The sequence below is a fragment of the Peromyscus californicus genome, unplaced genomic scaffold (assembly GCF_007827085.1).
Source record: "Peromyscus californicus insignis strain IS unplaced genomic scaffold, ASM782708v3 Scaffold_19__1_contigs__length_69161282, whole genome shotgun sequence".
In the NCBI taxonomy this organism is placed as follows: domain Eukaryota; kingdom Metazoa; phylum Chordata; class Mammalia; order Rodentia; family Cricetidae; genus Peromyscus; species Peromyscus californicus.
Window position 1 is genome coordinate 11,244,957 of NW_026294491.1, and position 16,318 is coordinate 11,261,274.

At 39.3% G+C, this 16,318-nt stretch overlaps 1 protein-coding gene across 1 annotated transcript in view; it reads right to left on the reverse strand.

Annotated features, from left to right (window-relative positions):
* LOC128114052 (solute carrier family 5 member 4A-like) overlaps positions 1–16,318 on the reverse strand; it is a 50,150-nt gene that overhangs the window by 19,824 nt on the left and 14,008 nt on the right. Inside the window, exons 6-9 of the mRNA XM_052743922.1 lie at positions 8,900–9,005; positions 8,406–8,486; positions 6,549–6,769; positions 3,084–3,219 (exon numbers count right to left, since the gene is read on the reverse strand). Of these exons, the coding sequence (XP_052599882.1) occupies positions 3,084–3,219; positions 6,549–6,769; positions 8,406–8,486; positions 8,900–9,005 (544 nt within the window). The remainder of the gene's footprint in view (positions 1–3,083; positions 3,220–6,548; positions 6,770–8,405; positions 8,487–8,899; positions 9,006–16,318) is intronic.

Genomic DNA, 16,318 nt, shown 5'->3' on the forward strand with positions numbered 1-16,318 from the left:
TCTTTTTTGGGACAGGAGGAAGGTCATCTTTCTGCTTTCTCTGCCTCTCTGAGCTAGCAGGTTTTCACCCCAGCATCTGGCTCCCGAATCTTTATTGATAAAAGGATAGAGACTTTGTTCAAAGCCGCATTTGTCTCCCTACTTGGAGGTGACCAGGTGGCAGCTCTGGAGGTGAAGTCAGCAGCTGAGGTTCCATAAGATTAGGTGTAGCCACCGTGCTGAAGATACAAAGACAACACAAAGGCGGAGAGAGAAGATGCAAATTAACAAATTTAGAGATGAAAGGGGGAACATAGCAACAGATGTGGAGGAAATCAGAGAACCATAAGGAGATACTTTAAAAACTATTTCCCAATATATAGCAACTACCAAAGTTAAATAAAAATCAGATAAGCAGTTTAAATAGATGTATAACTCCTAGTACAATAGAAGCAGTCATTAAGCCTCCGTGGTGTGTGTGTGTGTGTGTGTGTGTGTGTGTGTGTGTGTGTGTGTGTGTGTGTGTGTTTTCCAGGGCCAGATGGTTTCAGTGCAGAATTCTACCATAACTACAAAGAAGAATTAATACAAATACTCTTCAAAATATTCTACAAAATAGAAAAGAGAAGACCATTACCCAATTCTTTTTATGAGGCCAGAGTTACACTGATACCCAAACCACATAAAGACCCAACAAAGAATGAGAATTACAGACTGATTTCCATTATGAATGTAGATGCAAAAATTCTCAATGAAATATTTGCAAACCAAAGAACACACAAAATTATCATCTACCATAATCAAGTAGACTTTATCCCTGAGTTGCAGAGATGGTTCAACATATATAAATTTAAAAAAAAATCAATCCACATATAAACATTCTGAAACATGATCATCTCTAAAGGCTTTTGACAAAATCTAACACCCCTAGAGCAGTGGTCCTCAACCTTTCTAATGCTGTGACCCTTTAATACAGTTCTTCATGTTGTGGTGACCCTCAACCATAAAACTATTTTTGTTGCTATTTTATAGCTTTCATTTTGCTACTGTTATGAGTTGTAATATAAATCTCTGTGTTCTCTAATAGTCTTAGGCAACCCTTGTGAAAGGGTCATTTGGCCCCAAGAGAGGCCAATACTCAGTGGTAGAGAACCACTGCCTTAGAAAGATTAGAGTACAAATGACATACCTCAACATAATAATGACAATTTACAGCAAGCCCATAGTATAACATCAACTTAAATGGAGAGAAACTCAAAGCATTTTCACTAAAATTATGAACAAGACAAGGTTATGCTTTCTCCATACCTACTTAAGATAGTTCTTGAAGTTTTAGCTAGAGCAATAAGGCAAGTGAAGGAGATCAAGGGCTACAAATCAGAAGGGAAGAAGTCAAAGTATCTTTATTTGCAAATGGTATGATACATAAGTAACCCTAAAAATTCCACCAGGAAACTCCTATATCAGCTAAACACTTTCAGCAAACTATAGCTGGATACAAAATTAGCTCACAAACTTTGAGCCTTCCTAGACACAAGAGACAAATGGACTGAGAAAGAAATCAAGGAAACAAAACCTTTCATGATAGACTCGAAATATATAAAATATCTTGGAGTGATTCTAACCAAGCAAGTGAAAGACTTGAATGACAGAAACTTTTTTTTTTTTTTTTTTTTTGGTTTTCCGAGACAGGGTTTTTCTGTGTAGTTTTTGGTGCCTGTTCTGGATCTCGCTCTGTAGATCAGGCTGGCCTTGAACTCACAGAGATCCACCTGGCTCTGCCTCCCGAGTGCTGGGATTAAATGCATGTGCCACCACCACCGTGAATGATAGAAACTTTAAGACATTGAAGGAAAAAACTGAAGAAGATATGAGAAGATGGAAAGATCTCCCATGCTCTTGGATCAGTAGGATTTATATAGGAAAAATGTCCATCCTACCAAAAGCAATCTACAGATTCAATACAATCCCCATCAAAATACCAGCACAATTTTTCACTGAACTTGAAAGGATAATTTATACTTTAGAGGTCCTTTGGGTATTATGGCTTCCATTGTGTGTGTGTGTGTGTGTGTGTGTGTGTGTGTGTGTGTGTGTGTGTGTGTGTATGAGATTCCATGGCTGCAGTCTTCTGTGTCTCTTTGTCTATATGTGTCTCTTGTGCTTTTTATTTTGCTCTTCTCTGTTCCTTTGTTTTATCCTATTTCAATTTGCTTGTTTTTGTTTTATCTTCTTTTATTTTATTCCTTAGATGCCTGTTTTCTAACAGGAGACATAAAATGGTGTGGATTCAGATAGGAGGAGAGATGGGATGTGACTGGGAGGAGTTGTGGGGAGGAGAAAGCATAATTACAATATACTGATGAAAAAATCTATTTCAAATAAAAGGAATTAAAAGAAAAATTCAAATGTGTAGTTACCCTCAGCTTTTCAGAAATTAATCTATTTACCAACACTTGATTCTCTAGCAGAGGAAACCTATTCAAACCCACCTGTTTCAGAGATGCAAGAAATAGGTCCATCTTGTGTACCTTCCCACACTCAACACCAGCAGCTCACCAATTCATTCTTCACAAACCCTACCTGACAAATCCTACAGTCCCTTCTACTGTCTTCCCTAAACTTCTGAAAACAGGACTTACCATTTCAAATGTCTCAAAGGAAACTAGCAGAGTATAAAGAGAAATGGTGTCAAATGTACTTAACTGATTTTCCTGCCTCTGACACACTCGTACAAGCTATTTTCACATCCTTGAGTTCTCCTTTTATTTCTACCTAGAACAGGTTTCCTGTTCTATTAAGGTTTTGCTATATCTTAAAAATACTTGGGGTTGGAGAGATGCTCAGCAGTCAAGAGCACTTGCTGTTCTTGCAGAGGACTTGGGTTTGGTTCCCAATATCCACATGGCAGCTCACAATCATCCATAACTCAAGTTCCAGAGGATTTGGTGCCATCTTCTGACCCCTGTGGGCACCAGGCATGCATGTAACACACGGGCATACATGTAGACAAAACACCCATACACAGAAAATAAATCTAAAAAAAATTTAAAACACATAAGAATTTAAACATAAAATTGAGATTAAGTGTGTCTGTGGCTTGCCTGTGTACAAGATGCGGCTGATCATCCCTGGCATTACCATAAAAAATATGGGCAGCAGCTTCAGGTACCCACACACTATGCAGGCAGCCTTCACATGGGACATGTTCTTGCCACATAAGCAGCGCTGTACAATGACCTGCCAGGAAAACACAATACAGTGAGTGAGACAACCAGAGAATGATGTCCAAGCTGTCTTTCAGAGTTTAAAATGGCAATAAGAAATAATGATGTTGGTGGAAACTAATGAGCTCTGGAGGAATATTATAATTTGAAGTACCATTTAATTAATATACTATGTGGCTTCATTCCTCAAGCAGTCATACCCCTCTCATAACATTCTGAATATGAGCAATGTGTGTAAGACTCTTGGTATATGGAAGTCAATACATGTTAGCTATAGTTAACATGTGTTTAGACACTCATGGGGAGATGTCGCAGTGGGTAAAGTATTTGCTGTGAAAGCACAAGGATTCATGTTTGTGTCCATAGAATCCACGCAAACCTGGACAGAGTGGCATCTATCTGCAATCCTGGTGCTTTTATGAATAATGGGGGACAGAGATGGGAAAACCCTCAGGAACTTCCTGGCCAGCTAGCCTGGCATATGAAGCAGTGACCAAGAGACCCAGGTGGAATGTGAGGACTGACATCTGTGCTTGTCCTCTGACCTCTACGGGTGTGCTGTGACAAGTATGTGCCTATGTTCATGAGAATGCATAGTGTCCGGGCTGCATTAGATAGTCCCTATTAGTAGTAATGCTGCCCCGTGTTCTGTTTTAAGCTGTGAATAAATATTGTAGGCATCATCAGGATCTCCCTACTATTATGAGGTAATTGCCTCTTAGACTAGTCACACCTGTTGCTGTGGGAACACAATAATCAGGCAGTAAGTAGATCACTGAGACATCCATGTAGATTATTTTTAGAATGTTCTGAGAACACCTAGCTGTGAATCATATTTTGTTCCCATGATGATCCTCAGAGAAGAATGAATATAAATTTAAATTATATTCTACTGAACTTATGCAAATCTCTTAAGAGTTCTGTAGAAAAGCATGATGGATAAAAACAATTCCATAATGTCTTGTACACTTCTCTTTTCTCCCCCCACATCTTGCAGTGCTGGGGGTTCAAACCCAGGATATTGAATACACCAGGCAGGTGCTCTATTGCTATCTATCCCAAGCTCCTCATAAAACTATAACTTCTTGGTATTTTCTTCTAAAATATTGTCAAAAATAGGGATATTTTCTTCTGACTATTGCCTTTAGTTAGGGTTTCTACTGTTGTGATAAAACACCACAAACAAAAGCAATTTGGAGAGAAAATTATTTATTACACCTTACAGTTTATAAGTCCATCACTGAAGGAAGCCAGGGAAGGAATCCAGGAACCTGGAGACAAGAAGTAGAGCAGAGGCCATGAAGGAGTGCTGCTCACTGGATTGCTCCTCATGGCTTGCTCACCCTGCTTTCTTAGAGCATCCAGGACCCTAAGCCCAGAGGCGGCACTGCCCACAGTGAACTAGAATTTCCCACATCAATCATCAGTTAAGAAAATGCACCACAGGCCTTCCCACAGGCCAATCTGGTGGGGTATTTTCTCAACTGAGGTTCACTCTTCTAAAATGACTCTAGCTTGTGCTAAGTTGACACAAAGCTATGCAGCAAAATTGACCCCTTTTCAACTTTAACACATCACTGACAGACTCCAATCTTCTCTTTCTTGTTTACCTTGAAGATTTTATATTAATATTAATATCATACTATAAAATATTTTAAGTTTTGAAAGTCCCACAGTCTTTAAAATTTCAAACATTTTTAAAAGTTTGGTTTCTTAAAAAATTCAAAGTATTCTTTTTTCTCATAATTTTTAATTGAAAATGGATTTTTCCCATAAATATATTCTAATTATGTCTTTCCCTTCCCATAATTCCTCCCAAATCATCCCCAAAGTTTCTTTTAAAGTATAGCATTTCTCTAAAATAGCCAAAGTCTCTCTAAAATTCCAAAGTCTCTTGACTGTGGGATCTCCAAAAATCAAAAGTATGTAGTTCTTACCCAAAGCAGGAAGAATCACAGTCACAATCAGATCAAAGCAAAGCTAAGACTCAAGAGTGTTATAAGCTCAGTGCTTGATGCCTGGAACCCATTCATCATCCTCTGAGCTCCAAATGGCTGGGGCAGCAGCTCTTCACTGGACCTGCCATCTGGATCTGTATTAGCTGATTTTATGTCAACTTGACACAAGGCTAGAGTCATCAGAGGGAAGCAGACTCAGTTGAGGAAATGCCTCCATGAGATCCATCTGTAAGGCATTTTCTTAATTAGTGATTGATGGGGGAGGGCCCAGTCCACTGTGGGTGGTTCCATCCCTGGGCTGTTGGTCCTGGGTTCTATGAGAAATCAGACTGAGCTAGCCATGGGAAGCAAACCTGTAAGCAGTATCCCTCCATGGTCTCTGCATCAGCCCCTGCCCCCAGGTTCCTACCCTGATTTCCCTTGATAATGAACAGTGATGTGGAAGTGTAAGCCAAATAAACCCTTTCCTCTTCAACTTACTGTTTGGTCATGGTGTTTCGTCTCAGCAAATATGAATCCTAAGACAGAAGCACATGCAGCTTGTCTCCTAGGCTCAGGCAGGTTCCACCCTACTCCTGCTTCTACCCTTGGTGATCATCTTGTGATCCTTGCATCTTCAAAACGCTGGAGTCTCTACTGCAACTGAACTGCACCTTCACCAGTATCATGTTCTGGCCTCTCTTGGGTGACTCTGACTTTGTCACATCATACCAAGCCTCCACTTCTTTCCATAGCCTTGTCAATCCTGGGGCTTCTACTGCAACTAAGCCTGCACCTTTATTAATACATTCTCCTGAACTCTCCTCTCACAGTGCCAAGCCTCAGTGGCTCCCCACAGCCCCTTCATGACTTCAAAACCAGCACTACCTGGAAAACTATTACACATTACTAAGTTTGGCTGCCAGCACTAGGTACAGCCTTGCTTCTGGGCCACAGCTTGTGTGTGTCAGCCCTCAGGAAACACTTCCCAGAACACTTCACATCAAAGATGCTGGATGCTTCTTAATCATGGCTGATTTCAAAGCCCCAGCTGACCAGCATCCATTGTCCCAGTAAAGCAAAAGTTTCATATCAATGATGCTAAACTCAAAATATTGAATGGCTGTGATGGAGTCCTGTCTGTGCTTATGGTTTATAGACCACTCTTTCTATACAAGAAGAATGATGATAAATAGCAAAACACTTAGTTGAAGGAGCCTGCTCTGTTTGCTTCAGATGGACATGATACAACGTAGGGTGTGGCACCAGGAAGCTTTTTTCACTGGTCTTGTGGAAATGTTTGGCTTTTAAAAATGATGTTTGTGTGTAGAATCCAGAATCTAGATGCTTTTGTATGAGATGAGAAGAAGCAACACACAAAAACACACACATTCTTATCACTTACCTGGTCTGTGCACCAGTACCACAAAGCTGTAATAACCATTCCAAATGCAGTTCCTGGCCATGGAATGTCTCCAGTGACAGCATCTCGGAAGATGTGGAAGGAGTCCGGCTGAGGAGTGTAGCACTTGGGGCTGATTGTCAGGTTGTCCCCCTCAATTACAGATGGGATGGCATTCATGTACTTCTCTGTGAAATTTTCATAGCCTCCAACTTCAATAAATGCTGCAAAAGCATTAGAGAAATAAAGTGTCTCCTGCACATTGCAGAGAGCTGCTGTTAATAATTATTCCCTGAAGTGGAGTCCATGCTAACCTCAGTGACCTTCTTTCCTGATATACATCCCTACCACAGCTTCCCCTCCCTCCACTCCTCTCATTTCACCCCTATACTTCTCCTCTCCCCCAGATCCACTGCTCCTCCATTTCCCTTAAGAAAAGAGTAGGCCTCCCAGGGATATCAACCAAACATGGTATGACAAGATACAATAAGACCAGCCACAAATCTTCATATCAAGACTGGATAAGGCAACTCAGTAGGAGGAAAAGGGTTCTATGTACAGGCAAGAGATTCAGAGTACCCCCTTTCAATAGATTGTTATATAAAATAATACAACCGGTTAATAGTTACCTGAAATTTTCTAATACTACTTTTCTATTTAGTAAAAGTTCTAGATAAATCAAAAAGGTTTTTATTTTAGTAAGTTTTTGTTTTTTGAATTGATTATTTTGGTCTTTTTTTGTTTTTGTTTTTGAGACAGGGTTTCTCTGTGTAGTCCTGGCTATTCTAAAATTCACTCTGTAGACCAGGCTGGCCTTGAACTCAGAGATCTGTTGCCTCTGCCTCCAGAGCACAGTGCTGGGATTCAAGGCGTGCATTACCATTGCACAGCTTTTTTTTTTTTAAATTGTAACTTCATTTTCACTCTTCTCTTCTTTCTACTCCAATCCCTCCCCTGTACTCATCATTGTTCTCTCTCTCTCTCTCTCTCTCTCTCTCTCTCTCTCTCTCTCTCTCTCTCTCTCTCTCTTTCTCTTTCTCTCCCCCTCTCCTATCTATCTATCTATCTTTAGATAACGAAGCAGGCCCCCAAATGGCAATGCTGACAATATCATAAGATGAGGGCCCAAGTCCAACCCAGTCTGGTTTTTACTGGACAACCATAAGGATTTGTCCCAGGTAAACAGAAACCTAAACTCGGCATTCCTCAGAAAACTTTATGTCAGGCGTCTGTTTGTCAGGGAAGCCACTACTTCTCTTCTCTGAACTAAAGGTCAACTGAGGGGCAAAGAGCATCTGTTCCTGATTAGCCAGAGCAGTCCACATCAGCTAAAGGACCAAACATCTTGCTGATCACCACATCAAATCCACTTGCTTTCCTGCTGAGCAGCTGCTTTCTATTCCTGTGAGATAACCTGGCAGTTTGCTCCCCAATAAACTGTTTTTCTACCCAGGGAGTGGTCTAGTTAGGGGTTTTGCTTCACTCACAATGGCCTCCTTTACTTTAACAGTTATTGTCCTACTGATCCAACTACAACAGAAATCAAAAGTTTTTATACTTTCAATCCAATGCACCAATACGCCTCTGAAGTTATCAACCAAGGGGTGTCATCCATTCTGAAGACAAAGAAATGGAGGTTAAATAACATAAATAACCAAAGCAATATTTTTAAAGGAAATAAAACTCATTCATTTCTTCTTTTCAGTAATATAAAACAAGAAAGATGCTAGGCAAACATTTCCATGATGGGAATTATAATAGTGACAGGAAAATATGACTCAGGAGAATTTGAAGGAAGCAATAATGGACAGATAGACAGAAACAAGAATCTAGGGATCTATAGATGTAGTCCTGGCTTACCAAACACCATGAGGATGAAAGATCCAATCAGCATGATAATGGCCTGGAGAGTATCTGTGTAAATCACGGATGCCAAGCCCCCTGTGGAGATAAAGAGAGGAACCAGCCTTTTATCCACATGCAGTTATGTGTTTGCCCTCAGAACTGGCTTCTCCTCCAGCCCAGATGCATAAGGAAATATTAAAAATGGCAGGAAGAAGCATCCAAAGCCCCTGGCTGTCAGGAGGGAGCCTGTTAGTCCAGCTACCTGGGAGGTTGAGGCCAAAAGAGTGTAAGCCTCAAGGTCCTCTGAGGTCCAGACTCAGTCCAAGGACAGACTGGGTAGCTAAGACTTCGTAACCAAAAAACAAAGCAAGAAAACAGAGAAACTCCTGGCTGAGTCACAAGCTTGATTCTTAGTTTGTCTGTGCTTGAAATAGAGTCTTATTCTGTAGCCAAGGCTTACCTTGAGTCTGTATGTTGGCACAACTCAACCAAGGACACAGAGGACTCACCAGTGATTGTGAAAACAGCAGTGATAGCCAAAAGGATGAAGATCGACAGGTAAAGGTCCAATCCGAATGCCAGCTTTATGAATATGGCTCCAGAAAATATGTTTGACTAGAAAGGGAACAGCAAAGATGGGGAAAAGCATGTACTTCAGGCCTCTGGCTTCTTTTTTCAAGGCTCAATGCCCCATTCTTTCCCTGGTGAATTCCTATTCACCCCTGAAGACACTATATACATATTCCTAACAGAAGATGTTCAAATAGCAGTTTCACTCACTACTTAGCTTCTAAGCAATTAGTTCATTGCTCCCTTGAGGCACTTATTAAGTGAGGTGCCATGGCTTGAGAATTCTCTTTACCATGAGGATTAGGGATGCTCATTAGTTACCAGTGGGAATCTCTGACTTTTGATGAAGCAAAATACATATTCTTTTTAAAAAATATGTTTAGTGTGTTTTGGTGCTATATGTGAGTATGGGTATCGGCATGTGTGTAGAGGGCAGAGGAGATATCAGATATCCTGATCTATCATTCTTCACCTTATTTTCTTGAGACAGGGTCTTTCAGAAAGTTACAGGTAGGCAGGTGGTGCATAAGTCCACTGATTCCTGTTTTCTCCTGCTTTGTCCCTCAGCTTTGGAGTTGTAGGTGAGTATACGTGCTGTAGAACAATCATTTTGTACACCATGAATATTCGTTGCTCTCATTGGTTTAATAAAGGGCTAACTGGATAATGGCTAGACAGGAAGAGGTTAAATGGGAGAGCCAAACAGAGAATGATGGGAAGAAGAAGGATGGGTCATGGTAGTTGCAATAAGATGCAGAGGAAGGAGGAGATGAACTTGCTGTGCTGAAAAAAGCTACCACCACATGGTAGAACATAGATATTAAATATGGGTTAATTTAAGATATAAGAGCTAGTTACTAACACGCCTAAGCTATTGGCTGAGCATTTATAACTAATAATAAGTCTCTGTGTGGATATCTGGGAGCCACCTGGCAGGACAGAACTGACCAGTGGAACAGAGAATGTCTGCTTACAATTGTTGCCCAGCATCTGGCACCTGCATCCACATAGGACCTGAGAAAGCTTAAGAAAAGGTTCCAAACACACAAAAACAGAGCCAAACATGGCTTACTAGTCTCACAATCTCATGCCAGTCTCAATAAAGAGACACATCTCCCAGCAGCTGCCTGTGGGATGGAGTCAGCCACCAGCCTCCATGTACTAGCATCATGCATTAAGCTGGGCAGGACAGGTGACTGACATACCAGTTTAAGAATAGTGTCATGCAATCAAAGAACACTACAGATGCTCAATAAAGACAGATACAGATGAAAGAAACCCCTAAACAGGTAGCAGTGTGTTTAAAAATATACATGGGCTTGAGAAGGAAAAGAGAAAGGATATATACAGTCTTCGAATAAAAAATGGTTTAAGAATAAAACAAAAGTGGGGCTGGAGAGATGGCTCAAAGGCTAAGTGCACTGGCTATTCTTCCAAAGGTCCTGAGTTCAATTCCCAGCAACCACATGGTGGCTCACAACAATCTATAATGAGATCTGTCACCCTCTTATGACATTCAGGCAGAATACTGTATAATAATAAATAAATAAATTTTTAAATAATAATAATAAAGCAAAGTCCTTTAAAAAGTCATAAAGTAATATAAAATTAAAAAGTCATGTAAAGATGGAAAATACACAGGGATTCTGAATCCTGTATGTTATTGTGTTGTCTCTAAATTTAGGTTAGATGAATGAGTGATAACTGCTAAGACTCATTGCATTATGGAAGCTGTTGGATTAAGCCAACCTGTACATTTTGAAAATGTCTTAACTTCAAAATGGAAGTAAAAAAAAATGCTCTGGAGAAGAGGTTATGTTTTTATTTCCATAGAAAATGAAAGGCTGTGGATTCCTTCTAAATTAATAGAGATCAGATTTGATCAAGGAAGACCCCCTGAAAATTCTGGCTATAAACATAAAGAAATAAACCTAGAAAAACTACAAGACACATAAGGTATATTTTACCTGTCAAACATAAAACCAAAAAATTATCTTTGACTAACTTGTGTACAATGCACAGTCTATACTTGTATTAATACAGGTTTACATGTTACATTTAAAAGTTTATGTATTTTCAGAACAAGGTGACCAGACACCAATGAAAACGGATGCACCAGGTGATTCAACATCTCAGAGTACCTCTGTTACAGTTTCCTCAGAGTTCTACATCCAGAATAGCTTCAAGGCTGCTGGCTGAAATGATCCAGCCTCACATACTACTCCAACCAAGGCTGAACAATTATCCTGAATTTTCTGATGGTCCTTCAAAGACACCAGTGATCACATTCCCAAGAGATGGGATGTGGGTGGGTTTTGGTTATTCAATGGATTATGAATGTTTATCATTGTTTAGGGGGTTTGTTCCAAGCTGTTTTTGGTCATAGTCAGAAAAAAAGCTACACAAAGGACTTACATTCAAAGATCTCTTTTAAAGGAAAAAATGGGGATATAATATAGAAATGATGTGATAAAAGCTGAGATTATTGAATCTACTTTAATACAAAAAGCAACTATTAATCTCAAAATATTTTACATTGGTATGGATTTTGATTTATTGATACACATTTAAAGTTATTTGTGTTATACTGTATGTATGTTTCTACTTTTGTTTGGGGTATTATGCTTATGGAGCTCATTTGAAAATATATAATATAAAAATATAATATAATATAAAAATACAGGTTAGTAGGTAGTCATATTAGGTATGTTTTCAATTTTAAACAAATATATTTAGATAGATAGATGATCTTCAAACACTTCAAAAATCTATAGAATATGGCATTTAAAATGTTTTAATAACAAAAAGCTTTTCATGACAGTGAAACATGTCTGTTTCTGGCAGCACCAATTTACTTCAGAGAAGATGATGGGCATCAAAGAAACTCTGTATGGAGTTTGCTTTCTTTATAGCAAAAGCTAGCCCTTTGGGCAAAAAAACTTCCCTTGCCTCAATTGCTGACAGTACTGTCCAAACTGGACCAGTAGGACATACAAAAAAAGAGACTGCCAAACTTTGCCAAGACAAGGTAGGACAGTCCTTTAAAATCCCCTGTTTCTCATAAATGTCTGTCAGATATACTAGGCCTATAGGCCAAAGATGGATGCCCCAGTGTTACAGAAGAACTTTGGGTGACTGTTCAGGCAGCCAGATGTCCCTGTCATTAGGTAAGATTACATGCTTCTGGGTCTTTGATGGAGTTAAAGACTAAATAATTAGACTTAATGTTTTTCTTAGTTATGATAAAAGGTGAATTTGGTATAAAACTTTAGACTCATGATAGAGTATTTTCTCTAAATTTGTCAAATACAAATGGATTGAATATTATAACTATAATTCTTACTTGATAACTGTTTTTGTTATATATAATTTCACTGTTAAAGTAAAACCTTCATTTTTTTTTTTTTTTTTTTTTTTTGGTTTTTCGAGACAGGGTTTCTCTGTGTAGCTTTGCGCCTTTCCTGGTACTCGCTTTGGAGACCAGGCTGGCCTCGAACTCACAGAGATCCACCTGGCTCTGCCTCCCGAGTGCTGGGATTAAAGGCGTGCGCCACCACCGCCCGGCTCAAAACCTTCATTTTTAATTAGACAAAAAGGGGGAAATGCTGTAAACAATATTTTTGTGCACTGTATTTGTTGTTCTCATTGGTTTGGTAAAGGGCTAACTGGTCAATAGCTAGGCAGGAAGAGGTTAGGTGGAGAGCCAAACTGAGAGGACAATGGGAAGAAGAAGGGTGGGGCCACAGGAATTGTGAGGAGACACAGAGGAAGCAGGAGATGAACTTACCATGCTGAAAAAAGGTACTGCCACATGGTGAATTGTAGATATTAAATATGGGTCAATTAAAGATGTAAGAGCTGGCTAAGAACAAGCCTAAGCTATTGGCCAAGCATTTATAACTAATAATAAGTCTCTGTGTGGTTATTTGGGAGTGGGCTGGCAGGACAGAACTGACTGGAGAGACAGAGAAAGTCTACCTATACACATGACCATGTCTGGATTATCACTTGGGTGCTAGCCATTGAGACTCAGGTCCTTATATTTGCACAAGAACCATTATTATCCATGGAACCATTTTTCCCAGCTCTCAATATGTATTTTTAAAATTAGAGTGCTTTCCTCACTATGTATAGCCCTGGCTGACCTCCAACTCAGAGATCCACCTGCTTCTGCCTCCTAAGTGATGGAATTAAAGGCATGTGCCTCCATATCCTGGCTTAAAATTAGTATTGGTATTCTTTTTTACCAATGAGAACTTTTACACACACACACACACACACACACACACACACACACACACCCCTTTCTTATAATTTTATATGGGATTGTTCTCTTTCAAGAGATGAATGAAGTAGTATTTTTCCTTCATTCTGAAAATCCTTTAACTGCCAAAGAGTTAACTATATTTTCAAACCTTTGATGAATGTATGACTTTTTAGGTAGTGTTACTATAATCATGTCAAATGTTGGGAAAGGAAGAGACTTAGGGGATTGGTTTGACATCACACGGGTACCAAGTGGTAGTCTTTTGACTCATTTGGTCAGTGTGTCTGAAGGTCATATTATTAGATACTTTGTTGCACAGCTATCATAGGACTTTACTTCATGTTATAGATCTGGAATACATGGAAATGTAGAGAAATCCTTCTGGAAGATGGGAGGGTTGGTAGGATAGTTTGTGAATCTCTATGAATCTTTATGTTAAACAGAGCAAGTATGTACCAGGCAAGATACAATGTTAGTGTATGTGGTCTTTAATAGAAGACATGGGGGGGGGGGGGTGGGAATCAACCTCAGCTCAAAGATCTGTATGGTATGAAGATCAGAGAGAAAGCGAAGAAAAATAAAACCTTAGTGGAGGCCCTTTGAATTATATAGCACCAAAACCCAGCAGGCATTCACTTATGAGGACTTGGGCCAGTTTTAGATCTGCAGCTGAAACTGGTGGAAGTTTTGATCTAATAAATACTGGGTGAAAGTAAGCATTTCTGGGTTCTTCTACCTCCTCTCTTTCCTTGGACAATCTGTCTTGCCCAGGCTAGCCTTAAACTCCTGGGATGACATCATCCTCTTTTCTTATCCCTACAAATGGAAGCCAGAAATATAGATATGCACCATCACTGGACCTCTTCAATATTACATTTATTTATGCATGTGTGTGTGTGTGTGTGTGTGTGTGTGTGTGTGTCCATGTGTGTGCATGTGCATGTGTGTGTGGGATGTGCACACTTGTGTTTGCCATGGCATGTGCATAAATAACTTGTAAGAGTTCATTCTCTCCTTCCATCATGTGGGCCAGTCTTGGCAACAAGCAATTTGCTCACTGAGCCTCACTCTTGCCCCTCTTGGTAGGTTCTGAAAGGAGATAGAATAGAAACTGAATGATTTCTAGAGTTCATTGACAAAATTAACTTTCAGAAAAGGGCCCCAAACAGAGGATAAACTTCTAGAAGTAAACCCCAAATTTAGTAAAATGAGGGATACCACATTTGGTTGTCTGTGATAGGGTTGTGGTAGAGGAGAAGAATTGTGAATAAATCCTAATTTGGGGGAGGTTTATTTGTTGAAGAAGTATGTGAAAGCTGCAAATGGAAAAGACAGAAAGAAAGTTGTTGTGGGCTATTTGAAAATGTGTGGAAATGTATTGCTGTGATCAGTGTAATAAAAAGCTGAATGGCCATTAGCTAGGAAGGAGGTATAGGTGGGACTTCCGGGCAGAGAGAGATCTCTGGGAAGAAGGCATAGTCACTAACCAGACGTGGAAGAAACACCATAGGCAGTATAGAGAGATGAGGTGACGAGCCACATGACAGAATGGAGATTAAAATAAATGGGCTAATTTAAGTTATAAGAGCTAGTGGGACAAGCCTACGCTAAGGCCAAGCTTTCATGATTAATAAGTCTCCGTGTTGTTATTTGTGAGCCGGCAGCCCAAAGTGAAGTTCAACTACAGAAAGTAACAAATAAAGGAAAACCCATCAGAATAAGTTGATTTCTCAATGAAAAACTTTGAAAGCCTGAAGAGCCTGGAACAGTGCATTCCAAGTCCTAAGGGACTACAGCAGCAACCTAAGATAACATTTCAGTAAAACTATATGCCATGATTGAAGGATAAAGAAAAGCTTTCCATGATAAAAAAAAAAGTCTAAAACAATTTGTATCCAAAAAAATAAAAACTAAGGGAAATGTAGGAAGCAATAATTTGTACTGAAGAAAGAAACAAGCATAGCAGAGAGACTGTGGAGAAAATATGAAGCCATAATTATTAAAATACATAGTACCATTGAGAAAACAAACATAAAAATCCAACACTACAATTACCACTGTTAACACACATTTCAGTAATAATTTTAAGTATCAATGGTTTCAATTCTCCAATTAAAAGACACAGGCTAACTGAATGGATCAAGAAGCAAAATCCACCTATCTGTTGTATACAAGAAACACAGCTTTAAAGATAGAAACTGCCCGACCCTAGAATGAAAAGTTGGATAAAATTATTCCAATCAAATGGAACCAGAAAGCAAGCAGGCATCAATAGCCTAATATCTGACAAAACAGACTCTAACCTAAACTAGTCTGAAGAGATAAAGAGGGACACCTCATTCTAATCAAGTGAAGAGTTAACCAAGAAGACATACTACTATAAACATATATGCACCAAATTCTAGTGCGCCCAATTCCATAAAAATGCACTACTTGATTTAAAGATACAGATTAACACCAACTCATTAATAGTATATAATTTCACTAACACAATTTTCTCCAATACACAGTTTATATGAAAAAAAGATCAAAAAACATAAGAATAAGTCAACATCATACATCAAATGGACTTGAAAGGTATCTACAGAATGCTCCACACAAACACCAAAAAAATCACATTCCACTCAGCAGCACACAGAAAGTTTTCTAAAATAGACCACATCCTGGAACACGTAACAAATCTTTACAAATCTCACGTCTTTAATCCCAGCACTCGGGAGGCAGAGTCAGGCGGATCTCTGTGAGTTCGAGGCCAGCCTGGACTACAAAGTGAGTTCCAGGAGAGGCACAAAGCTACACAGAGAAACCCTGTATCGAAAAAAAAAGAGAGAGATTGAAATAACTCCTTGTGGCCTGACTACAATGCAATCAAATTGAATATCTGAGTGTAGAAGAATGCAAATAGGTCCTGCCCCAAATTATCAGCCTGCACAAAATTCAACTCCAACTGGATCCAAAACCTCAAGATAAGGCCAGATACACTGAATTTTATAGAACAGAAAGTGGAGAGTACCCTTGAACTCAGTGGCACAGGAAAAGACTTTCTGAACAGAACACTGATAGCACAGGCATTAAGAACAACAATTATATA